Source organism: Dromaius novaehollandiae, chromosome 20, assembly GCF_036370855.1.
Source record: "Dromaius novaehollandiae isolate bDroNov1 chromosome 20, bDroNov1.hap1, whole genome shotgun sequence".
In the NCBI taxonomy this organism is placed as follows: Eukaryota; Metazoa; Chordata; class Aves; order Casuariiformes; family Dromaiidae; genus Dromaius; species Dromaius novaehollandiae.
This window is the reverse complement of record NC_088117.1, coordinates 3,643,601-3,668,396: the sequence shown is the minus strand read 5'-3', so window position 1 is coordinate 3,668,396 and position 24,796 is coordinate 3,643,601. Positions and strand designations below refer to the sequence as shown.

The 24,796-nt window shown below is 57.1% G+C and overlaps 2 protein-coding genes across 6 annotated transcripts in view; both read right to left on the bottom strand.

The window, feature by feature from the left end:
* The window catches only part of EHMT1 (euchromatic histone lysine methyltransferase 1), a 132,765-nt gene extending 130,216 nt beyond the window's left edge, over positions 1-2,549 (bottom strand). For 2 of the 4 annotated variants that reach the window (XM_026113752.2, XM_026113756.2), the window contains exon 1: positions 2,283-2,549. In XM_026113752.2, the coding sequence (XP_025969537.1) occupies positions 2,283-2,453 (171 nt within the window). In that variant the 5' untranslated portion in view covers positions 2,454-2,549. The remainder of the gene's footprint in view (positions 1-2,282) is intronic. The other 2 variants (XM_026113753.2, XM_026113760.2) reach the window with 2 other exon arrangements.
* A 778-nt stretch (positions 2,550-3,327) lies between these two features.
* ARRDC1 (arrestin domain containing 1) overlaps positions 3,328-24,796 on the bottom strand; it is a 43,016-nt gene continuing 21,547 nt past the window's right edge. For both annotated transcript variants that reach the window (XM_064523629.1, XM_064523628.1), the window contains 6 exons: positions 12,092-12,142; positions 11,382-11,536; positions 11,030-11,212; positions 10,489-10,665; positions 9,792-10,203; positions 3,328-8,821 (listed from right to left, as the gene is read on the bottom strand). In XM_064523629.1, the coding sequence (XP_064379699.1) occupies positions 8,757-8,821; positions 9,792-10,203; positions 10,489-10,665; positions 11,030-11,212; positions 11,382-11,536; positions 12,092-12,142 (1,043 nt within the window). In that variant the 3' untranslated portion in view covers positions 3,328-8,756. The remainder of the gene's footprint in view (positions 8,822-9,791; positions 10,204-10,488; positions 10,666-11,029; positions 11,213-11,381; positions 11,537-12,091; positions 12,143-24,796) is intronic.

Genomic DNA, 24,796 nt, shown 5'->3' with positions numbered 1-24,796 from the left:
TCTGATGTTTGCAGGGCCGGGAGGTTGAGAGATCCCACCAGCTCAGACCTCAGTGTCTCTCAGCCAGGCCCCAAAACACAGAGGGAGGCACAAACCTGTCACTACACCTCCCTGGCTGAATCACCCCATTTTCACAGCGCCTTGGCGTAGCCGCGCCAACGCCACAACAGCTCTTTTTGGCGCACCCATGTCGCAGGGAGCAGTTTCCCAAGGCGACGACACCGAGCCCGTTTCTATTGAGCTTCTCCACCAGCAAGAGACTCTTCACCCAGCTTTGCGATGCCCAACCGGGGCACCGAAGGGAGGGAAAGAGGGACTTGTTCGGCCTCCGACCCTTTTCCTGTGGGATCGGCAGGGCCGCCAAGGGACTACAGACCCCGCGCAGGCTGGCGGCAGCTCCGCCGCTTTTTAAGTGGGAACAGTGCGGAAAGGAGGAGAACGCGGGGGCTGTTTTGTCCCAGCCCTTCAGCGGCACCATGGCGGGGTGGGAGCCGCCCCGGGGCGACCAGGCCCGCAGCGGGAGCCGGCCGGGACAGGCCCTGCCCGGCCGCCGGGACTCCCCGCCTGGGGACGGCGGCGCCGCGGGGGCCGCCTGGCTGCCCGGCGGCCGTGGAGCCGCCGCCGCCGCCGCCGCCCGGGCCGGGCCGGGCCCACCCGGGCCCCCGCGGCGCCGCCAGGCCTCCGCGCCGCCCGCCGCGGCCCCGCCGAGGGGGGAGCTGCTGCCCCCGCCCGGCCGAGCGGCGCCGCGGTCAAAATAAGAGTCCCCGCTGCCGCCGCGGGAGCCGGCCCTGAGGCGGGCGGGCCCCGCCGCCGCCGCCCCGGCCCTTCCCGCCGCCCCCGCGGGCCCGGCGCGGCCTCCCCGCCCGCGCTGCGCCCGCCGCCTCCTCAGCGCTTGGCCCGCGGCGCTACCCGCAGCCCGAGCCCGCCCGGGGGCAGTTGGTCGCTCCGAAGAGGCGGCTCCTGCCCCCCGCCCGGGGTCTCCCCCAGGGCCGCCGGCCCCCCAGTGCCAAACCGCCTTGTCCCTCCTTCCCGGCGCCCTGCCTTTGCGCCTTGCCGTGTCCAGCCTGGCCTCGCCACCAGGCTGCAGGAGCACGGCTCTGGATACTGTCCGCGATGGGGGGCGGCAGGGGGGACGGTGTCCCCCATCGGACAGGGAAGGCCAAGGGCAGGCTGGGGCACCTGGATCGCAGATCCAGCAGTGGCTGCAAGCTCTGCCCAGGGCACCCGGCCGCGCTGCGGCCTCCCTACAGCCATCTTCCTTGCCCGGCTCGGCCCCCGCGACCTGCTGCTGCCTCCTCGGCTGGTCGGCTCCCTGGGACAGCACCGAGGAAACCAGTGGCTCTGCCCCGATGGCGCCGTGTCTGTCAGCCAAACGCTAAACAACATCCCATTAAAGATGTGTTTCAGCGCAGGGCCAGGGGTGTTTCCTAACAGGGTAAATAATGAGGCCTAAACTGGCACGCTCTGAAAAAGGGGGAAAGGAAGGGTTTTGCGCTCCTGTTCTCAACGAATGTCCTATTCTCTACCGATAGGAGCCACCAGCGGCAGCTTCATCCCATCAAGTAGCGACTGCTCCAGCTCAGCAGCAGCTCCTTGATTGCGACCCCGCGGAGCCCCAGCGCACCAGAGGCCAAGAGGGAGCGAGCGTCCTCCCGCAGACCTCAGCTGCGACCCCGTCCGCAGGGCCGGCTCCTCCCGGGAGCGTCCTCCTGCAGGGAACATCCCCAGCTTCACGTCTTCCCCTCTCCGCGCTGTGCTTCCCGCCCGACGCCAGCAGACTGCCACACGTTCAACCATGCCACGGGCCTCTTTGGGGACCCCTGACACAGCTTTTGCCCCTGATGGGTCGGGGAGGAGGTGTTGTATCTGTGTATTTAACCCTGAAACACCACAGTCCTGTCCGGGCAAAATTGTTTCCCAAATCACTGTTTGGATTTGCAGGGGAAGGAGCTGAGCCAGTTGAGGCTGGTGATGGTGGAACCCCAGCTGCTCTTCTGCCTGCTCCTGATCCTTCCCTCCTGTCCCCCCAGAACTGAGCGACACTTAGTGAAGGAAAAACATCCCCATTCTAAAACAGTGGGGCAAGAAAGCCACAGCTCCAGCGAGGACAGCTATGAACCTTCAGATGGGGCATATCGCTACCATTTTACGCAGGGGACATGAATCTTGAAAGGGAGGTGCAGCCACTGCTGGGGGGTGGAGGGTCACCGCATTTTGGCCCCGACCCTCTAAACCGCTGTGCACACACAGGTCCTAGGACTCGCGGGGGCCCTCGCACCTACCTTTGGGAAAGGGCTGAGGACAAGGTGGGTCTGCGGAAACACGGCCTCTTCGAGGATTTGGTTTTTGGTGGGCTCCAGCCTGTGAGACCAGCCGGGCCTCGGCCAACCCACGGGCCCATCAGGGCTGTTGGTCTGGTGCCAGCTTTCCAGTTGCGTTTGCTCGGGCTCCATCTTTTTCAGCTCAAGCTGGGGACACACCAGTCACCAGGAGAAACCTCCCTGCACAGCCAGGCAGGGAAGAGGCTCCAGCAGGAAGCCAAGAAAATCCCCAGGCATGTGCAGAGCCCTCATAACCCATCTCCGCCTGCAGCGGCTCCAGTCCCACCTGGAGACTCACAGCTCCACCTGCCGCAGAAACAAGCTCAGCTACAAGTGCTAATTAACGGGAGTGGGGCAAGGAAGAGCTCTGTTTTGCAATAAACTCCCCATTTTTCATCATGCTGCAGCTGTGAGCCCAAGGAGAAGCCACAGAGCCCGGGGAGCTGCAGCGAGGCTGACTCCTGACACGGAGCCAGGCGGCTTTGCGGAAAGCAAAGCCCCAGCTCTTTCATGGCAGCTCAAGCCCCTGCTCTCCTGAAGGATCCGGCAAGGCTCATATCGCCCTCTCCCGCACCGACCGGGGCGAGCAGTGACAAACCTCCACATCCTGGGATTCCTGCTAAGCAGGAAGAGAAAAACCCAGCCTTCCCCTCGGTTTCCTCCAGCTGGGAGACCGGAGGCCAGGCAGGCGTGGAGCCCACTTTTTACCAAGGAGACCGACCTGCTCATCACAGAGGGAGAAAGGGAAAGTTTAGACCAGCTGGTTGCTGTCCATCTACCCCAACTCTTCCCCCCCATTATGCTGGGAGAAGAAGAGGCCTTCCTTTAGCATTAACTATAAATTGCACTTTGAGCTTCGGCTTTAGAAGCAGATACCTCCTCTGAAAGGCAGGAGCCACGTCTCATCCACTGTACAGGGCTTCCTGGCATTGCCATCAGTGTTTTACACAGAGCCAGCAGCTCCGCGCTCATCGCACGTTCACCTTGAGCAAAAGCACACGTGATCTTACAAAAGGAGCTCTTTATTTACATTTTCAGCTCTTTACATTTGGTAGTTTAAAACCCAGGACAAAAAAAAACTCCCCAGAAGCTGTGGTAAACATGTAAAACTTAGTTTACATTTTAAAACCATGTAATAAAACGCGCAGAAATATTAGGTTGTACAGAGCCATCAGAAATACTGTTGTATAAAACCCCAGAATCTGCAAAGAGAACCACAAGAGTAAAGAATTACAACACGAGTATTGGTACAAGAAAGGGCACGGGTTTTGAGGGGTTTTCCCCACCAGTCTTTCTTGGGGAGGATGAATAGGACAGATGTTCCCATTGCAGATGTTTGGAAATATCTTAAAATACAGAATAAAAAACAAACAGACCCCAGACCACCCTTTATCTTCTACTTTGTGCTGACTCAATAGGAAAACTTCCTTCTCCGGTCACTAGCAGAAAATATCTACTTTTACGAAACTACTGCAAGCTCAGTAGAAAGCTAAAAAGACCACGACGTCCACCAAAAAGAAGAGCTGGAGAAATGGAGGAGCAAAAGCCCTCCTCCCCGCTCTCCCTCCGCTTGCGCTTAGATTATCGGCGCGTACCCTGTCGTCCTAATGGTTTCTGATGAAATCAAAACCTCAGCGGGGGAACAAACTGTCCCAAGAGAGGCTGCAGCGTGAACAGACAATGGGAAGAAGCAGGGCAGCGCCGAGACGCAGGGGGGAAGCAAGCAAACAACTCACTCCATCAGGAGGGATGACGGCAGCTCGGGGACCGAGAAGCCACCTCATCCCTCGCCTCCCGCCCTTTCCCCAGCTCATGCACACGGCGAAACGACAGGTGCCGAAGCAGCATTTAGCGGGACACAAATAACACGGAAATATGGAGGCTGCACGTGTGGCGAGCGGGACGAGAACAAAAACACCAAAGACAAAAAAGCAGCAGCAGAAAAAAAAAGGACAGAAGATATTTTTGGTATTTTCCATTGAATGCTGAGTTTGGAAACAATTATCTCACAAGCTTCACTCACGCCCCGCCACTTCCCCTCCCCATTTCAGACAAAACCCCCAAAACAATTGCTTGAAAATTTGAGCCAAGAATTTAAATGAATTCCTGTGCACTAAAGTTTCCTACCCAGAGCCGGGTTCAGAGAACAGTCTGTCTTCCTCCTTATTACAGACTTCAGAAAGAGGAGATAAGAATGACAAGGGGCCTAAAAGAGCTCCCATAACTTAAAGAGATTGAAATCAGAGAGGCTGCAAAGAAGAGAGACAGCAGCAAGGCAGAGAGCGGGAGGGACTGTCCCCTCACCACTTCCAAAAGGGAACATACTCAAATCCCAGGATGTTTTTTTCCTGCCCCATCACACTCCCTCAAGTACTCATCTACCCAGCAGAGCTCACTACCATAGCATCCTGGGGTCACAGCTTTGAGAAGATTTAGGAAGAGGTGGACTATCTAGATGGGTGTCTTTCATCCTGCAGTCTTGGACCTCTTCTACAGGGTCCATGAAACATCAGGAAGGCTCTTGCGCCCCAGTTCACTATCAGCACTAGGGAACAGGCACAGGGAGCAAGACCAGGACAGGACCACTGAGAACGACAGGACTTTGCAAATATTTCTATCATCTTGCACAATAGTGAGATTGTTTAGAGACCAATTTAGACAGGATGATCCCCAACTGCATCCTGGCCAGAGCCAGCCAGCAGGACTGAGAGAGGCCTCTCCCCTGCAGGACCTTTGCACACCCAGCCCGAGCATCCGGAAGGAGAACTAGGATTACTACTAGGTCTAGCTCTGACTCTGCGGTTCCTAAGACAGCACCTAGCTGCTGTGTCAGAGGGCCCTGATGGCAGGTCACCCAGCAGCAGACAGTAAGTTCCGGTTTTACCACTTCTCTCCAGGCAAACAGACAAGATGACTTGACTGGAGTAGCAACGGGTGCTTGTGACAAGCGTGACAGGTGCCCCCACCTCTGCAGCAGAGGCTCTCGGACCCCTCCGCTCCTTCCTGCTCCCTCCAAAGCTGCTTGCGGAGATGGATACTTGCGAGGAGCAGCATGATCATTTGCTCCTTGCTTCACAGGGGGGACACCACGTAAAGCAAAAGGTGCTGAAGTGCCAGTTGTCCAGCAAAAATAATTTGGGTGAGCAAGCTCAAATGTACTGGAGCATTGTAGAAACACAGGGCACAACACAACGGGCTGTGTAGGATACAGCAGGTCTCTCCTCTCCGGAGACTGCAACATAGATGTGCGTTCCCAGCTGCAAAGATTAAACTAGGAGGACAAACACTGGCTGGGGAACTAGAAGGGCATCCCGCTGCCTTGAGCCACAGTAGCCAAGAAACATTCAAGTTTTCCAGCCCAGGACCACAGGCGCATAGGCTGAACACGCCACAAGCAGCACAGCTTCAACACCGCAGCACGAGGAACTGGGAACCCACAGCCCCAGCACAGGCTGCTCTCCTCACCCCTCAGCTGGCTCAGGAGGCTGTAGCCCAAACCTGCCATATCCAGGATCGTTGAAGAGCTCATAGGAACTTTTCCAGAGGCGGGAAAGGGATTTGGGTTCGGGCCTGAAAGGAAGAATACAGGCTGCAGACAAAAGCATGTCCTGAAAGGGGAAAGAAGCACAGGTAACACTGACTGAGAAAAAGGGGTCTGTCCTGTTGGTTTAACAGAAGAACCAGCACAACTACAGACTAACTGTAGAGAACAAGGAAGGGCACAGGACCTACGTGCTGAGCCAGGCAAAACAGGTTCAACTAACTGGGAGGAAGAGGAAGAGCACAAGCAAAGGGATGTACCTTTAAGAAAGAACAGGCACCTGCCTTTGACCCCCTGCATATCAAGACTGTTTTTCATGGCAGGCACAAACCACCAGGCAAAGGGGTCAGTCCTGAATAATCAATGCTGGGAAGAAGCAAGAGTCAAGCAGAGGGTGAAGAAGGGCCCTTGTGTCCGAGATAGAGATCAAGCCTCAGGCTACTTGCAGTGGCAGCATCTAGAGCACACCCTTGCACACCTACACACTTCAGACATGGTAAAACTGAAGCCTGTGCATTTTGGGCGGAGCCCTCATTCATTTTTAGTATGTCTCTTCCAAACGGTTCTTTAGGAGCACAGCTCCTAGGAGAGAGCCATGGGGTGAGGGGCTCCAGCCTTTCCAGCCAGACCTTGGCTATCCCATCTCCATCCTCCTGGAGGGAGAATCTACTCTCCCCTTCCTTCCTCCCCACCAGTCCACCTTTTCCTTTCTGGCTTGAAGTAAGACTGCAGAGAGGCCACTTGGACAAGCTACGGCTTCTCAATGCAGGGCCGGGGAAGCAGCACGCTGCAGTCGGCGGGTACGCTCTCCAGAGCTGAGCCCAAACTCCCTCCAGTCACCTGGAACTAAGGGCACAGCACTGCAGTCAGTCAGGCCATACGATACTTGTTTCCCAGAGCTGTCTTGGCAGAAGTCACCATCTTTCCCATGAGAGCAAAAACCTTCCCTAATTTTGTAAGAAATCAGCAAGGTGCATTCCTGGATTTGGCATGAACAGGCACATGGGTAAGTATCAGAAATGGATGAAAGAGCACAACATTTCTCTTAGAATAATTTATTAAATACAGCATTAAAATTTCTATTTCGGAATTCAATCATTAAAAACAAAACTTCATCTCATATATATATATTAATGGACAATGACAATCATTCTATCAACATTGGTGCATGTTGTGCTAGCGCTGCTCGGAACGGCACCTCCTCTACACTATCCTTAAAGCAGTTCAACACTTTAAAAAAAGAAAGCATTTGCAAAGAAAGAGTGCAAAGCAGGGCTGTCCCCAGTTGCCTGCCGGGGGTGTGCAGAGGCAGGCTAGAACAAGGAGGCAGAGGCTGTAGCGCTCATGACAGGTTTGCTAGCTATTGCCTGCCCAGCGTGAGGCAGCGTGGAGACCAATTCTCAGAGGTGCCAAAGCTCTGCAGTCCACAATTTCAGCCTTGGCTGAATGACTGTAGTTTTGAGTATCTGATTTGTGGTTTCCTCAGGTTGGGCAGTCAATACTAAAAAGCTAAACAACAAGAGAAAAAGCGTAAAAGAAAAATGTTGTTTTAAATACACCAGCTTCTTCCCCTGACCTGCCAGGTCCAGCAGAGGTTGCAAATGAGGCATAGCAGTTTGTGTTCCCTCTCACTCGTTTTCACATCCTGCTGTGGCTCAAGAAGCGGCTCAGGACACAAGCAGTAAACCAGTGCCAGCTCGCAGAGAGAACGGTCCCCAGGCCAAGTGCCCTTGGGCACTCGCTCGGCACTGCGGACCGCTCCTGCGAGGGACGCCAGGCTGAGCCGTGAAGGAGGGTCACCTCAGAGGAAAGGGCTTCCACGGACAGGGTCCTTGGGCAGACTCAGAGGTAGCATCAGACCGACTTTTGTAGCTTGATTGTCACATAGTTCTGGCCTGCCTAAGGCAGCGGCAGCGGGGAGGGAGAGGGCACCCCGCAGGTGTGGGACATGGGACATCGGGGATCTGCCCCCCCACCCCGGCAGAACGAGTCGCGCTGTTTATCCTGCGTGCTGCAGGTCTAGCAGCAAGGATGGAGACCAGCAGGCCACAGGGCTTCTGGGAAGCTGCTCTTGCCGAAGGCGGCCAGAAGCAGGTTGATGGACACCCACGCTAACAACATGGGGCTCTCCTTCCACAGCACATCAGGGCCTCTCGGGTTGCTAGAAGTACCACAGTGAGCTCCCTGCCACCAGAGCCTGTTCTCCACTCTGCACATGCAGGCAGCGGTCCAGCCCGCTGCGAGAGGGCTGAAGGCTGCCAGTTGCTCACCCCACAACACAGGTATATCAACAAGGGCTTGTGCTTTCGGCTTGTTAAAAGTCCCTCACCTTCTGAACCTGCTTACTCCAAGAAACCTCCCGTTTCAGCTACCCTTAAGACCTATAAGGACAAGGGGGGAGGCCGTCAAAAACATTTCTGGAGAGTATGTGGCCCACAAAAGAGAAGAGAAAGTCCACGCAGCCCAGCCTTCGCCTACAGTGGAGACATGCCAAGTCAGGAGCGTTTCAAATAAGGCATCGCAGGTGCTTTGATAGTAAAGCAGTTAGTGTTGACTACAGTATTTTAAACGCAGGCTGCTGCACAGGCCATCCCTGGGGCAAAACCAGTTCTGCAGCACTCTGTGCAGCAGAAGGAGGCGGCTCCGTTTCCCAGACCTCTCCTACGCACACACAGGCTGCTCTGGCTGCCCTTTTTGGTTGGTTGTTTTTTTTTTTTTTTTTTTGTTCCCTCCCAAGAAAGAGACTAAAAAAGCCCAAGTTGGGATGCACCGTTTACCCTGCCAAGCAGCCACAGAGATAAAAAGACGCCTTGTGCTGTACCAGACTTCGCAGTCGGCAGGTGACCCGTGGTGCCTGGGGGCGGGCAGCACCAACGGGACTCGAAGCAGGGAGGCTAGTTGCCATTGCTGATGCTGGAGTTGGCACTGCTGCAGCTCTGTTCATAGGATGGAGGTGCCTCTGCAGGGAAAATAAAGAATAGGAGCGGTTATAGCAGGTGTTTGCAAGGTTCCCTTCACCCTAGACTACCTCAGTGCAGAGTGAAGCAAGCTGCTAGCACGCACACATGCAACGCATGCACATACTCCTTCCCCTTCAGCTCCTGCTAGGGAGCCATCAGGACCTAACCTACCCTGCTGAAGTAAATGTGTTCATGTACGGGTGCACAGGATTTGAGCCAGCCAGTCCTCATCTGTCCTCATCTTTACAGTGGTTATAATCAGCCCCTCAAAGTCCTGTTCTGTTTGTCCCCTTCTTTCGTGAGCATCATCATGCACACTAACACCTCCAGATCACAGAGGACCTGTGCCCCATGTGCCACAAGACGGGGGTGAAATTACACATCTGAGTTAACATTGCGTTACCCCTGTGCTAACAGATCGGTTTGTTCAGGTAGGACTGAGCCATGACACTAGTTCCCCCCCACCCTTGCAGCCACCTGGGACAAACACTGCTCCAGGAATCCAGTCGCTGGGATTTCCCCAAGCTTTTCTGTCCTGGACAGTCTCTTAGCTTCCACCCCCACAACTTGTGTCTTCAGACCAAATCCAGGCCCACTCCAAGTCAGACATAAGATTTCGGTTACATCATTTTCCTGGCTCTGCTCCCGCCAGCCTCACCACAAGCCAAGAAGTTCTTGTATCAGTGGGAGGCTGAAAGCTCATTTCAGAACAGGGAGATCCTCTCAGGACAAGCCCAAGGAAGCAGGGGTTTAGAAGTGGGAACAGACAGCCAGCATTTACAGCTGCAAGAGGGGAACTCCTCCTGAAGCTAAGGCAGACAGAGCGGCCTCATGTTTCTCTCTGACTTCAGTCCCCTGGCAAGTGAACATCCCTGTATTCCAACTCGGTGTGCAGCTAGTGCTTTTCTCATAGGGGACATTTACTACCACACCACCAGACCGGTCAGATCTCAGGAGAGGACTGCTCACCGTATGGGTAGCCCCACGTGCTGTACTCCGGAGGCAAAATGAGAGAGCTGGCTGTGGGAACAGGCACCACGTTCCCCTCAGCATAATAAGGGACAGTGGCTCCCGTTGACAGGCAGAGCGTGGGATGGTTTGGGGAGCCTGTCTGCTCCGAGTCCAGCCTTATTTCCTGGAAGCTCAGTCCTGGGGCATAGCTAAACGGCTGCTGCTGGGAATGGCTTTTGGTGGGGATTGAAACGTTGTCCATCGGGTGATAACCACCGGCAGCCTCCTCCTCCTCCGGGGGGGCACTGGGTACCACAGCAGACGGTATGTGCGGGGCTGACCGGGAGGGGCTGAGAGGGACCCTGTTCACAGCAATGTTACCAATATAAATGGGAAGAGTAACCGAAACCTCTGGCGACTTCAGAGAAACCTGGAAGAGAAAGAGAAACAATGGCATCCTCTTCGTTATACATTGCAGTGGACACAGCCAGGTTCACCTGATACAAGGGCCACTTGTGCCACAAAGCTACCGAGCTCAGGGATAGAGCTCAACACAGAAACCCAAGGACAGCCTCAGCCATCGGCACCAACCTGGGGAAACTGGTCCCACGGAGTTCCTCAAAGCAGCATCGCCCCCCCATACGCTGCATGACACAGTCTCCCCAAGGCAGACCCCACTGGAATCCAGTTCCCCCAGGTGCATGCAGGTACTCACTTGGATGTAGTAGTCAATATGGATGAGACTACAGCCCTGCAGAATGGACTGGGGCAATGCCGGAACAAGAATCTGCTCCCTCCATTCTGCATGTTTCCAGGCTTTCACTCCTGAGCCTTCCACCTCTGCAATGGTCCTCAAGTCATAAATCCAGCGCTTGGATTTATAAGCCACTTTCTGTACAGACAAGAGAGACAACAGCTAGCAGAAGGTCTGCAGACATCAACCATCTCCCACGAATGCGAGGCAGGACATAAAACCACCAGGCAGCTTTGTCAAATAAGCACAAGTACAAATATAGTGCATATTACAGGGCAGGATAACCTACGATTACATGATACACTGAGATGGTGTAAGCAAGACACATCCTACTGCCTGTTTCTCCAGGAAAGTAGAGGAAATAGAGTGAGCCAGAGGTCTGGACACAACTACCTCCCAGACACACACAGCAGAGATGTGTGCCGTGGTTAGCACTGCACCAGTTTTGTATCGGTCTGAGAGGAGTACCGGGACAGGTACAATTGTCCTTTCAGATGCTTACCTGGAGCAGACTGGCCACCACAGCCCCAGTGTCGCGGCCAGATTTGTTCTCTATGTCCGTGCGAAGCTGAATTGCTTGCCCCACGATGTACCCTTTGAGATCTGAGGTGGCAGTCAAGATAATGTTGCCGCTTTTCACAAGCTTGTAGTTGAACTTCTTTGTGATTGACATAGTGTTGGGCTGCTGCAGGACAACAGGAAGACAAAGATGTTGGCTCAAGGGAGCCGGAAAGCCTCCAGGAAAACAGTCAGAGATTCAAAATGAGCTGTCTGACTGCACAATTATCCCACAAACAGCACATGTAACAAGGACAAGCCCAAGCACATCCCAACACGCTCATCCTTGCTCTAACCTCGATATCAGGGATGTCATTCAAGTTAAGTGGGCAGAGGACATAGAAGATCTTGCTGCACTTGTAGTCCTTGGAGAAGCGAGGCGTGTCTATCACAGCTTTCACCTGATGGAGGACCTTGCCAAAAGGGCCTTCAAACGACGTAGGAGCAGAGGCTGGAGTTCAGAGAGAGAGAAGGAAAAGGTGTCGTAAGATTGAGTCATGCCAAACATCTCTGAACTGGAAATAGATAGCCCCTTGAAACATTTTTCCTCTTCACCTGAAGAGTTCTGCAAGTACCTTAAAGGCAGAGCACACTGCAATTCCCCCCAAAAGACCTGGAGCTGAACACCTGGCTTGCTTGGAGACCTCACTGCAAACCTCCTTACAGAAAAAATCCTCCACACCATGGGTGCAAGAGCAGAGATCTCTCTGACTGCACTGTGGTTCAGAAGGGCTGGCTAGGCTGGGATCTCCTCACACACACCCATGGTGCTCCCAGGGTCAAGCTTAGAGAAGTGTTAGCAACATGGCTTTGCAGCACCCAGAAGGTCTCATGCCCACCTGAGCTCTTTGCTGTCAGCGGCTGACCTTACGCTCCCTCTAGCGTCCCCAAGCAGAGCTGCCAGCCTGCCTTTGCAGCAAAGCCCAAGGCCCTGCCCAGCTCCAGAGGCTGGAAAGGTCAAGGCTTGCATGCAAGAGCCTTGGGATGTTTGTTATCTGCGTCATACCTGGCAGCAGGAACTGGAAGGGAAAGGTGTGCTCTCCAGCTGTCAGGACCCCTGCAGAAACAAGAGTGACAAGTGAGTGGCACCTCAGAACTGGCACACATGGAACGCGATCTTCTGGAGAGACAGGCAACGGCTTGGAGAACAGCACACAACTTATTCAGCTGCCTTCACCCAATGGACAACACCATACTCATCCTCCAGATCCAATGAGCAGTGCTTGAGTCAAAGTGGTAACTGCTCGCACCCACCTTTCCTTGGGATAGGAGACATCTCCACTCCCAATCAGGGGTTCCAGGTTAGGATACTCTTGAAATAAGGTGGGTTTCAGCAGACTTTAAGGGACCCCAGTGCCACAGTATGCTTTAGAGCAAGTACTTGGTCCCAGATTACTGATGTAGGGCCTGGAGAAGGGATGCTGTGCATTGATTTTTCCTCAAGTGGGCTGCAGCCAGTGAGTGGAAAGGTGAAAAAGTACAGCACTGTCCAAGGGTGGCAAGAAGGTCTGGTGGGCAAACAGGTATAGTCTTAACCTTTGCCGCGCAGCAAGCTTCATTTGCCCCACACAGACTGCCCAGCGTTCAGAAGCTGAAACCAGAGAGAGCCTTTGCGACCAGGGAGCAAACTCCCAGGCCTAAATCCCCCCTTCAAATCCTGGTCCCAAGAAAGGGCCTGTGATACTTCAGCCCAGCTGCGTAGACAACAGGAGCTGATGAGAAGATTTCCACAAATTCCCTGAACTCTGTCCCTGGGCAGAGCTGTATCGCCATAGCGGTGAGCGTGCAAGCATTTACGCTGACAACACGTGCTCTTTGCCTCGGCTGTGACACTAGCAGCTCCCAAGCACTGCTCCCCATCCCAGCTCCATCCTCATTGATGCTTCACGCTTAGGCAGATCTGAGAGATCACTCCCCGTCCCATCTTCCACCTCCCAAAGTCCCTCTTCGACAGGAGACCCCTGCTCTCCTTGCAGAACCACAGAGCCAAGAACGAGCATCAAGAAGTTGGGTGTGATCAGCTAGGAGAGGGGTCTGTGCTAGCAGCCCAAGGGAGTGCACTCACGCACACGAAGCAGGGCACCTGGGGGAGGGAGGGCTGCAGGCTCCCCAGCCCACTGCTGCATCCCAGCTTTCTAGCAGTGGTGGTAGTTAGCCTCAACACTGGTTTTGTTCCACTGTGTCTCACTCTACAGCAGCAGCCTTAAGGAAGCAGACCAGAGCCAAGTGCACAGCTAAAGCAACAGCTACAAGGTCAGGAGCCCATCTGTTCTCCATTTTTCCCACCCAAATTCCCTCCCAGTGCAGCAGCGACTGCTGAACAGGGCCCACAGTGTGACCCAGAAACATCACTCAGCTGCTGAAGTTGTCGTCAATAAAAAACATTAAGACTTACAGGACTATACATATTTGTTAAATATGTGTAAACATGAGAGGTTTTGTTCTGAAACTGGCAGTGCTGAGAGGAGACCTGACTACCTATTAAATCAGGCTGTATTTGTTCTGCTTTGTAGGATCCGGCTTACTGCTGGAGGTACCAGGACTCCAAGTTTGGCTTGCTGTTTTGTTGATGCAAGACGGAGGAGACAGCTTGCCTGTTAGCAGTATTGGCGCCACAGAGCTGACAGTAATAGAGCCCCATTCGTCAGGGGATTAAGCAGATTGCATGACAGAGGGAGGTGGGGAAGGAGGAGAGTAAATCCCCCCCCCCCCCCCCTTTACAATGCGATTCCAGGTAGGAGCCGGACTAGGTGGTGGTTGACTCAGTCCATCCTCCCCTTTGCGAGATGCTGCCCCCCTGCCCTTTCTGCTCGCTCAGACGTGCCGCAGGGCTCTGCAGACGCCCCAGCGAGCGTGCATCCAGCCTTCAGCATAAAGGCAGGCGGAATAAATAATGTGACAAGCGTCTGATCTCGTATCCCTACATGGGCAAGCGTAGGAAAGAAAAGAAAAGTAAGAGATGTCCATATACATTGTCCTTAAAGAGAGGAGAAGGTTTGCTCCTTCCCGTCACCCCACCTAAAGCACACCCCCAGCAATTTCCCTCCCCGTCCCCCCAAACAAACCAAAGAATGTAGGCTAAAATGCAACACCGAGTCTTGTCACAAGGTGGTGGCATAAAGCAATTCAATACCAATGCAAAGCCTTTGCTGCCAGCCTTGAGACTGCCTGGCAGGAGCAGGCTCGATGCCCTGCAGAGCTGGGACAGGCACGGGGGTCTCGGGCAGCTTCTCCCGTTCCCCCGTTGGGACAGTCTCACTCCAGTGGAACGTGGGGTAGATTGAGGTGTAGCAGGTGTCTTCACTTGTTGGTTACAGCATAAAACCTTGCTAATCTGAATGACTCAACTAACCAAACGCCTGTTTGCTGCTCCAAGGATTTGTGCCTTTCATTAGGTGCTATTCAAAACTTTGATCTAGAGACAATATCCTCATTTTCAGGAAGGGAGCCAATAAGCTGAAATACATTAACTTTCCTTTGCAGCCTCTGCGTTGCAGTAACAGGACTTGTTCCACCTCCCTGAACAGGAGACGTAGGCCCAAAAGGCTGTGGCTAGCAGGCTTCCACCAGTACCTGGAGACCTGCTGGATGCCTGGCCTGTGGAGCCCAACACCCAGCAGCGAACCTCAGTCTCCCGCTGAGAGCCCTTACCAGCCTTTCCAGGCTCCTGGGAAATAACCCAGACCCCACAGGGTTAAAGTCCCTCTTCTACAGCACAGGTGGCAAGCTCTAACAAATCACTTCAGTCAAAGACCAATTAAAGCTTGGCTTTATGTGCAACCTGTCACCTATGGAGTCCCAGTGTCAAGCCTACAGCTGTTTAATCTGCCCCCAGTAGGGAAGAGCCAACTGCAGAAGCTGAACGCAAGAATTCCCCGTGCTCGATCCACAACCAAGTCTGCCATCACAAGCCCTAGCTCTGTAGGCCAAAGACTGGGCAGGATGCCGTGCCTGAAGGTGGGGATGAGCCTGCTACCTCCAGCCCAGCTCAGGCGCACCATCAGAAAGCCAAGCTGGAAGCGAACCTGCAAGTGCTTTATGTTCACAGTTACTAACCCTCTCCAGAAAACCAGGGCTCCTTAGAGCTGCACAGTACAAGAGATGAGGAGTCCTCAGTCGTGGCACAGAGCGAAGAAGCACGCTTTTCGGGCAACGTGCCGGGCCAGCGCCACTCACGGGGGTTGCGGGTCGGCTCTCTGAGGCACCAAGTGACTTCGTGGCACTGATGCAGTTTCCACCCTGGTAGCCCAGCATCCGAATAACTCACAAGACCAGACCTACCTGTAGATCAGCCTGGACCACCCCCAATAGCTCAGACCAAGCCTAAACACCAGCATTAACAGGTAACAGTTGCCTCCTAGACTGCAGCCCTCTTGCAGCTCCCCCCTGCAACGAGCCGCCACGAGGGCTGTGAAAGACCATTCCTGCTCTTAACTGACTGCTCTGAGCTTCAAGGTGAGCTGCCCCAGGCTGAAGAAGCCGTGTGCCCTGTTGCAAGGTTGCAGCTCACACAGGCTTTGCGCAACACAGTAGGGCTTGGCTTACGGCCACAAGAGCCCAGACCTCAGCCCTGCGTGGAGCACTGAGCAGGGAGCCAGGAAATCGCAGCGAGCTCTATTCTCCACTCCATTAAGCACAGAAATGCTGCAGGCAATTAGCAGTGGTTCCTGTTTTCAGACCCGTTCCCTCCTACCCTCACTCTCCTTCCCCCTTCTTCCAAAGAGGGAAGAGCAGCCTTCTGCCAGCTCAGAGATCCTCTGGGTACCAGGAATTTTCCAGTGGCCACAGCAGGCTGGAGAAATTGGCCCGTGCCCCACAAGCAGGCTGCTGAGAGGGGACTGGAAAAGCCAAGCACCCGGGTCCTACCCACGCACGCAGACACTGCGCCACACGGCTTCGCTTGCTGGCGTGGCTAACGAACAGCCGAGCGCTCACGGAGACCAGCCTTCCAGCCGAACGCCTGCATTTCTTGTGGTTACTGCAAGCGCGGAGGCTGGTTGAGCCGGTGAGGTCTCTGGTGGAGGAGTCATGCCCAGCACGGTCCGGGGGCAAGACAGACAGCAGCACAAGACATGGGAGTCCCCTCAGTCCCAGGTCCAGCCAGGGAGCACCAACCCAAGCCGTAGGAGCCTTCGGCAGCCAGCAGCAGACGTTAAGAGCAGCCTGTTTGCGAGGAAAGCAGAACGGGTGTGGGAGTTCAGCGCCAGAGCTATTTCCGAGACAAGGGTTAATAAAAATAGACGAGCAAAAACAGAAGATCCTGACCAAGATGGAAAGCTCCTGCGAAAGCATGGGCATGGTCCAGAGCACTTGGCAGAGCGACAAGCCAGCAGACTCTGCAGGGAAGCCTGGGTCCTGCCCGCGTCCTCTACCAGGGAGGGAGGGAGATGGACAGTCAGCAGTGACCCCAGGCTAAGCCGTTTCCCTCGGCCTCTGCTCGCCCCTCCCGGCAGGAATTCCTCCGGCCCTGTCTCCATAGGGCGGACACAGTGGAGGCTCCAGGATCACAGTAGAGGCTCACCAGGGATCACAAAGCCATTTTGGGCTTCTGCCACGCGTCTGATGCCTTTGGCAGGTGCAAAGTCGGCGAGCCCGGAGCGGCGTCGCCCCTTCCGCTGGGCAGGGCACAAGCAGGGGCCCGATGAAGAGGCAGCAGCTACTTTTAAACTCTCTTGCTGGCAACTCCACTCCCAAGGCTGCATTTCCATTTCTAAGCACCGACCGGTTTTCTTACGATGGGGAAAACCTGCCGTTTCCCTGTCCCAGGCACCCTGCGAGCCTGGGCCGAGCACGGGCCACGGGCCGAGGCAGGGCAGGGGCTGGGCATGCCCCGGCACCCCGGCACCTCTCGCGTGGGCGGCAGCAGCAGAAAGGCACCTTCCCGCCCCGCGAGGGGAGGCGTGCGGCCCCCGCCCGCGCCCCGGGCCCAGGCAGCTCGGCCCAGGCGCTCGCAGGCTTGGACCTGCATCGCAGCTTGTGCGACCTGTCCCTCCCCCGTAGCCACCCCGAGGGCACGTGCCCCACGCTGCCTGCAGCGTCCCGCTCGCTTCCCTGCGGGATCCCGCACCAGAGGGTCCCGTCAGCGCGCAGAGCGAGTAGAGGACCACACCAGCAGCAGGACAGGGCAAGGCGTGTCCAGCGAGCCACACGCGCCTTGCAGAGATCCCCCAAACCGGGGCTGAGGCAAGCAGGACACGAAGCCCATGGGAAGCTACGCTCTGCTCCTGTCGTCCAGCCCTGAGGGCTTTGAGTAAAGATTCAGGACTTTTAATGAGCTAATTCCCCACCCGAGCTGACTTTGCTAAAGAAACTTCGCTGTTGGCAGCAGATAGAGATGAAAAGGTTTCCTGCAACGGTCACTCCAACATGCAAACATTGCCTGGCACGAGCAGCCCCTTCTCAAGCTGCTCCCGTACCAGGAGCTTTTCTGAAGCAAGCTGCCGTGAGAGTCCATGAAACGGGTCAGCGCGAGCTCAGCCTCGCAGCGGAGGGGTCTCGCGGCGGCATCGCGCGGCACGCTGCAGCACTCCCAGAGCCGCCTTAACCCGCTGCGAGGGGAAAGGGCCGTGCAAGTCAGCCCAGCCTGGCTGAGCCATTACCTCACGGTTCCCAGAAGCCCGAACAAAGGCCACAGTGTGCTCAGACACAAAAGCTTTTCCTGAAGTTTACAGGCGGCTAAAAATACCTTGAGCAAGCCAGCCGGCAGCGGAGGCAGCTGGATTAGCAGGGCTCCGCGACGGGGCCGTACCTGTACCGGCCTCTGCTCCAGATAGGAGCCCAGCCAGCGGGGACCAGCCCCCGCCCGGCCTCTGGAAACATCCTCCCTGCAAATTCCTAAAGGCAAAGTGGCTGCCCCAGACAGTCTGCCCCAGCCTGGAAAAATAAATAAATAAATAAAATAAAACACCCAGAGACTAGGAACAGCAGAGACAAGCTGACAGCGCAGCAGGACCGTCTCACGGCACAGAGCAAAGGACGTCCTTGGAGATTTCCCTTCTTGCTTTTGCTGCCAGCGGCGATCTGTCTGGAAACAACAGGATTCTCCCTTTTGTGGCTCAGCCGTTCCTCCCGATTCCACGCTGGGACGGGGGGGTTGCTTGCTTGTACCCGCGTTGTGGCCTCCCTGACCTGGGGGACGACGGGGAGGACTCAGCCCATGGTGTGCTGGTAGTGGGCTCGGGCGTCCTGCAGGTCTGGGCACGTTTGCTCTCACGCTGCCGACCCGTCACGGGCAGGGCAGGGACAGAGATTCGGGAATTTGCTCCGGGTCCCCCAGGGTCCCCATGGCAAAGCTCGAGCTGACCGCGCACCCGAGGCAGCCTCGCCGCTGGATGCACCGTTCTCGTCCCCAAAGGCGAGTCAGACCTGAGCCACGGAGGTCTGTGGGTGTTTGCTGCAAACCAGCGCTCTGCTCCCACCACCCCGCTCAAGGCACAACGGCATGGGAAAACCCGACACCGTTATAACTAGGCATGGCAGAAATTACCACCCGCCAGGATTTATGCTGTTAAACAAATGAGCTAAGCAGAGATTACTCCACTACAGTTCAGTTGCTGAAAGGGCTTAAGCTCTTCTCTCACCAGCCCAGCGTCCCCAGGCAACGCTGCCAACTTTCTGCCCAGGCAGAGCAGACGGGCAAGAGGAATTGGACGGCCCTGCAGCACCACCGTTCCTCCAAGAGCAACACCGCCGGTGAGGCTGGCGGGCAAAGGCACCAGGAAAGGGAAGCCACCTACCCACATCCACCTGCGTCAGCACGGGCACGGGGCTAGACGCCAGCCAGCCAAGGGCTGGGAACGTCGTTCTCCGGCAGCCTCTGTCCCTGCAGGAGAGCAAGGCAGGGCTGAGGACCAGGATCAGGAGACATCTGCACGGGAACAAGGAAGCCAAGCCCTACCTGCCGTCCGCAGCCGGCTTCGCAGGGCTGCTCTGCAACCTCCTTGGTCACGCAGCGTCCCACGCAAAACAGTCTGACAGGACAGGTAGGGCCAGATCTACCTGGGCCACAAGTTCGAGACTTTGCCACAGCAGAGAGAGCTGCCAAACGTCTCCTCCCGGGTTTGCACGCCCAGCGCCAGCATTTCCTTCCAAAATCCTCGCAAGATCCAGAAGCTCCACGCATGGAAGTACACACACACACAGTCACACAGCACAGCAGCCTTTCTGCTACGGATCAGGCTGACTGCGACCGAAACGGAGCCAGGACCTCCAGGTCGGTGCCAGCGGGGCACAGAATTGGAGAGGAGCCAGAAGGGGGTAGGAAGGTGCCTTGGTCACTGACGCACAAACACAACAGGCTCAGTCTAGCCTTATTACTCACCCCCCAAAAATCTCATGCTCTGATGCACTGCTAGAGACAGTCCAGATGTCTGAGCACACAGGCGTCTGCGGGGCCAGACAACCGTAGCGGTAGTGTAAGGTAACACGCCTCCACCTCTGCCTCGCCAGGCTGCATCCACAGTTAGGCTAGGGCTAAAAAAATACATACCCCGTGTATCGCTCCCTTCATCCCCAAAGAGGAGGGTGTGTAACGCTGTGTTATTTGCTATGAAGCCACAACCAGGAGCCTGGAGGACTTCGCTCCGTCCCAGGCTCCTGCCCCGACCGCCAGCTCTCCCTGCTGGTACCCGCCGAGCGGAAGGCGGCCGGCCCGCTCCCTCCCTCCTGCCGCGCACGCAGACACACTGCCGCCTTGGAGCGGGAGCGAGCCGAGCCTTTGGAGCGCCCGGTTTGGGTTCTCGTAGGTGAGGGACAGCAGGCCTGGCCATATGGCAATTTCTCTCGGGCTACTTAGCGAGTGATGCACTAACCGCGCCAGCCAAATCCTCCGGCAAGGAAAGGCAGCCGGTGCCCGCCGGTCCCCCTGCCCCTCGCTCGGCGCTGCGTACGCACAGCTCAGCCCGACGGGCTCTGCTTCGCGGCGGGGAGCCGGAAACAAGCGGGTTTGGGTTTGGCATCGTTTGAGCGGAGACCGGGCAGATGCCCCTGCGCTGTGCTGCAGGGTACCGATTTCTCAGCGACGGGAGGAACCGTCACTCTCGACGTCGTCCCAACAGTCCTCCGTCTCTCCTCGCCGACCTTTGCAGCCCAGCGGATTGAATATTAGAAGGAAGCAAGGTCAGCGCTCTCCCTGCGCTCCGGAGGCTGCATCCGAGGCATCGCACGGCAGCATTACTCCTGCCTGTGCCAGGGCACTCAGGCAACGCAGGGCCGTCGTGGCGTTAGCACACGGACTCCAGCTCAGCCGCCAGCGGATTAAGCTAATACATGGGATTACAAATCGCAGCGAATGAGCGTAAGAGCGAGTATTACCTCGTACCACCCCCGTAACAAACACGGGCACCTTCAGCGGCAGCCGGTCAGCCCAGCAACCTGACGGCAAGCCCAGCCAAACCGGCCAGAGAAAGACTTCAGCATTCAGCTCTGCTTCGTTCTGCCCAAACGAGAGCTCCCGTGCTACGGGAGAGCGGGGCGAGCTGCACCGCAGCACGGGAGCCGGGCGCCCGGCCGGCTCCGAGCGCCGGATTCGCAGGCACGGCGAGCACAAAGCGGGAACAACCTCCGGCGCTCGGATGCGGCTAATGCCGCCGAGATAAACCCTGATGTAACGCAGGAGGTACGCGCAGAGGAAGCAAACACAGCAGAAAGCCCAGCAGCTCCTGAGGGGAAGGGCTCCGCTGCCTACAAATCTCTGCCTCAGCAGCTTCCAGTGACATTTGCAGTGAATTAGCAGGACCCGGCAGAACGGCAAGGCTGCAAAACCCACTGAGGATTAACAGTGATCTATTGAGGCAAGAAACCGGGAACTGCTGAGAAAGCTGCTGCGGTCCCAGGCAACTGCAGGTCCTTCCACATGGTTTGCCTGCGCCGAATCTGGAGTTTCGCTCCTGAACCCAGCAGCCCAGCGTGGGGCCGAGACGGCGCCCGCGAGCCGTCACGGCCCGTCACCGTCCCCCCCCATCCGCTCCGACCCCCCAGAGGCTGGCTAGGAGCGTGGCCTGCCACCTCCTGCCCACGGAGTGATCCTGGGCACCGAACAGAACGAGAGACCCAGGTCCTTCACTGCCTGCTCAGTCAGATCATTAAACTTCTTTTAATTAGGCTAGAAGACAGGAGCATCACCCCATGCCTTCTGCTGGCTGCGAAGCTCTTGCTCCAGGCCAGCAGAGAGCCGCTCCAGGGAAGAGGTGATGCCCAGCTCCCCGCTTTCAGCTCTTTGTGCGAGAAATGTGCCAGCGGAGGAAGTGCGCGGAGCAGCCAAAAATTCCCTTCGCTGCCTTGCAGCGCGCTAACGTGCTGCCAAAAGCAAGGTCAGCTGGAAATTACAACCAGCTCCCAGCAGGGGTTCAGCTCAGGTACAAGCAGAATTAAGGAAAGAAAGAAGGAGGAAAATAAAGAAATCTACCTTTGCACGCACGACCCATCCATGGGGCGAGGGCTGAGATACAGGATGCCCGAAGAAAACAGCCCTGCGCGGTGCAGGCGCCCGGAGGACCTGCTCGTCTGCGGCTGAATAAGGCCAGAGCCGCGGCAGGGGAGGGGGAGAGGAGCCGGAGGCCTGCGCCAAGCTGAATTACGCCTTTATTCTGGCTCGAGAGAAACATCTCTGTCCGAGAGCAGCGGGTACACGCGGTGCCATTTTGTCCTCCCCGCAACCGGTGCACTTGATCTCCTGCACCGCCGACAGCGGGAGGCAACTTAACCCTGCTCACGCTTTTGGCCTCCCCCCACCATTTGTTTGCTTTCCCCTTGGCGAAAAGATGACCTTGGGGCGGGGGGAGAACCCACCCATGGGTGTAACACAAGCAATAGCGGATGCAGCACAGGACTCGCAGCCCCCTCACTCATTTTGGCTCAAGGGCGCAGAAGCAGAGAGGCTCCTGCAGGTGCACAAAGCCCTGTCCCGCTCGAGGGGCCCCCGCGCCGGTCCCCGGGTGCCATCGCAGGGAGACGCCGGAGGACGGGCCGAGCACCCTGCCCGCGCCGGGGCCGTCCCGCAGCAGGAAGCAGCGGCCTGCTACAGTGAAGGAGGAAAGAAAGAATTTGCCCTTGGACCTCCCACACCCAGGAGATGCCACCAACCTGCCTCCATCCATTGCTCATTTGCGCTGCCGGGACGTGATGACCTGCTTGGCTGATAAGAGGCTCTTCCAGCAATGCAGAAACAGCCCCTACGCCCAAAAGCAGTGCTTCAGGCCACCTTCATCCTCCCTCCCGCCATTTGCTTATCAGGGATGGGTGCGTGAAAGAAGGGCGGATGAGAGCCAGTCCTTACCTGCCGGCGTAGGCACGCATTCACCCTTGCAGGTCTCTGCATATTTTTTTTTACACGCGTGGTAGGACCGTCCCCCACGCCGCGGCAATATTTGCTCCCAGCCGCAGCAACCTGTGCGCGTGTTGCTCCCCGCTTTGAGCCCGGGGCCGTCAGCCGCCGGGCCGGAGCGGGAGGCACCTTCCTGCGGGGCTCCTCGCTCGGGACCGCTTCGACTCCCTTTTTAGCGCGGAGGGCCTCCAAGGCCGGGATGGCTGCTGCTACACCGGGAGCGCTTTACGCCACTGTCCCAAGGTCCCTGCGTCCCCGAGACGTGCCCCGCGGGGCGGGAGCTATGCTGGCAAGGCGTCACTTGGCGCCAGGCAGGCAGAAGCCCACTGCCTTCTCCCGGAGCCGGACAAAGCACAGCTTTAGCACCAAACCTCACCCAGGGCTCCTGCCATCCCCCATCACTGAGCATCGCACAGCTCAGCACCCTCCACCCCGAGAAGCAGCAGCACAGGCCTGCCTCAGTTTCCCCTCTCAGCTGGGCTTTAGACCCGCAGGGCGCAGAAGCAGGGACAAGGCGCACGGGGAGGCACCCCTGGGAGCAGTCGCCCACCCAAAAGCTCAGGGCACGTTTCCCCGGAGGCGGCGGCACCCAAACCGCTCGCTGCGAGGGGCGGTCGCAGCTCCCTGCTCCCGGCCTCTCCCGCACCCCAGCTCGGCTGCCCCTGACCTCGCGCTTGCCCCGTCCCGGAAAGGCATGTTCCTCCGGAGGCCTCGGCAGCTGAGAGCTATTCCCGGGGAGCCCAAAAAAGGCACAGCTGAGTCGGTGCCAAGGGTCCTGCCTTGCTGTTTTCGTCAACGAGACTACCGCTTGACATCCCTAACGAATCCCAGCCGCCGTCCTGCTGCGGGGCGCGCTGTGCCAGGACACCGTGCCGTTAGCGGCCCCGTCGGGGGAGACCGCCAGCCCCCCACGGAGACAGGCGCCCGCGGCGGGGCGACGCCGAGGAGCAGCCCGGAGACGCGTGAAGCCCTGCCCTGATGGTGCCTTCAGAGCACCAGCCGCCCGGTCCATACATCACCTTCACGAGGACCACTGATGGGAGACGGTTATCTTGCTCTCCTGCTCCGCAGGCTGGATCAGCGCCAAGCCGGCGGGCTTTTATTTCAAAATCCACACAGACCAGCACGGCAGTTTCCAGGGACGGCTTCAAAGCGGTCTCTCCTGGAGGACTCGGGCCCCAGCGCTGACACCACCCCGCTCCCGCGCATGCGGGGACACCACCGCTTGCCCCCTCCACGTCCATGCGGAGGCCGAGCAAGCCTGCCCGAACAAGGACATGGGTCAAACACGGCACGTCCAAGACAATAACTCATAAGTTCGTACCCGTCACACGATCAACAACTACCCAGCGAGCACTGCCCTTGGCAGGGAGCCCGCGCAAAGGGACTGCTTGCCCTTTCCACATCCACTTCCTCATAGCTGGGAGAGGGTGACCAGTTTTCGGGGGCAGTAACCCCGCTGTGCAGCGCCTGCCGGGTAGCTGGTTGCGTCCCACCGGTCCGCGCGGTCCCACAAAGCACGGAAGTCGCACAGATTGAGGTCCACCAGACCTCAGCCACAGGCCAGGGAGGACAAGCACAAGGCAAGCGAGAGGAGATGGACCTGGGCAGCAAAACGCAAACCTGCCCGTCAGAAGGAGCATTGGGAAAGGCGGCTGCGGAGGGCAGACCGCGGCGCTCTGAAGGCTCGCCAGCTCAAGAGCGCACACGCGTCTCAGCCACCAAGAGCGGTAGCTGTGTCCACGGCAGCTCTGACTCAAGGAGCAGCAGACCACGGGTCGCTGACCGCAGGTATCTGGCACGCTGCTCCGGGCTTCCGGTGGTGGGGACGAGGCTTTTTGCCATAACGGCACTGCACCTTTGCAAGGCAGGACAGGATCAGCACTCAGGACACCTCGGCTTCTAAGCGCCGTGAGGGATCTCAGTGGCTCTACAGGACGGATTTTTCCTTCACTGCATTCATTACTTCTCCGATCAGTCACGCGCCACTGATTCTCACTCCCGCTTGCCTGGAGCGGCGTTAGCTCTGGGCGCCTGCTCAGCTGCCTGTTCTGCCTCCGTCACACCTCGGGCACGCAACTGGGCGGCTGCCGGCTCCGAGACCCGCTCCCGGGGGGCAGGGAGTGGGCTGGCACCAACACCCCCACCCCAAACACACAGTGCTCAAGTCTCAGGCTCTGGCAAAGTTCACGGTGCTGGTAGTTGACAAATATCCACACTGAACTGAGCAGGACGCAAAAATCTGGGCCCCAGAAAATTAAGAGCAAAAAGACTAGGGCTTTCCATGGAGAGCTTAAGAGCTGGGAATACCAAATTTGGGGGAAGGGTGCCTTTCAATCTCAGGCCTTCCAAGGTGTCACTTCACAGTCATGAAAGTATGTAAGCATC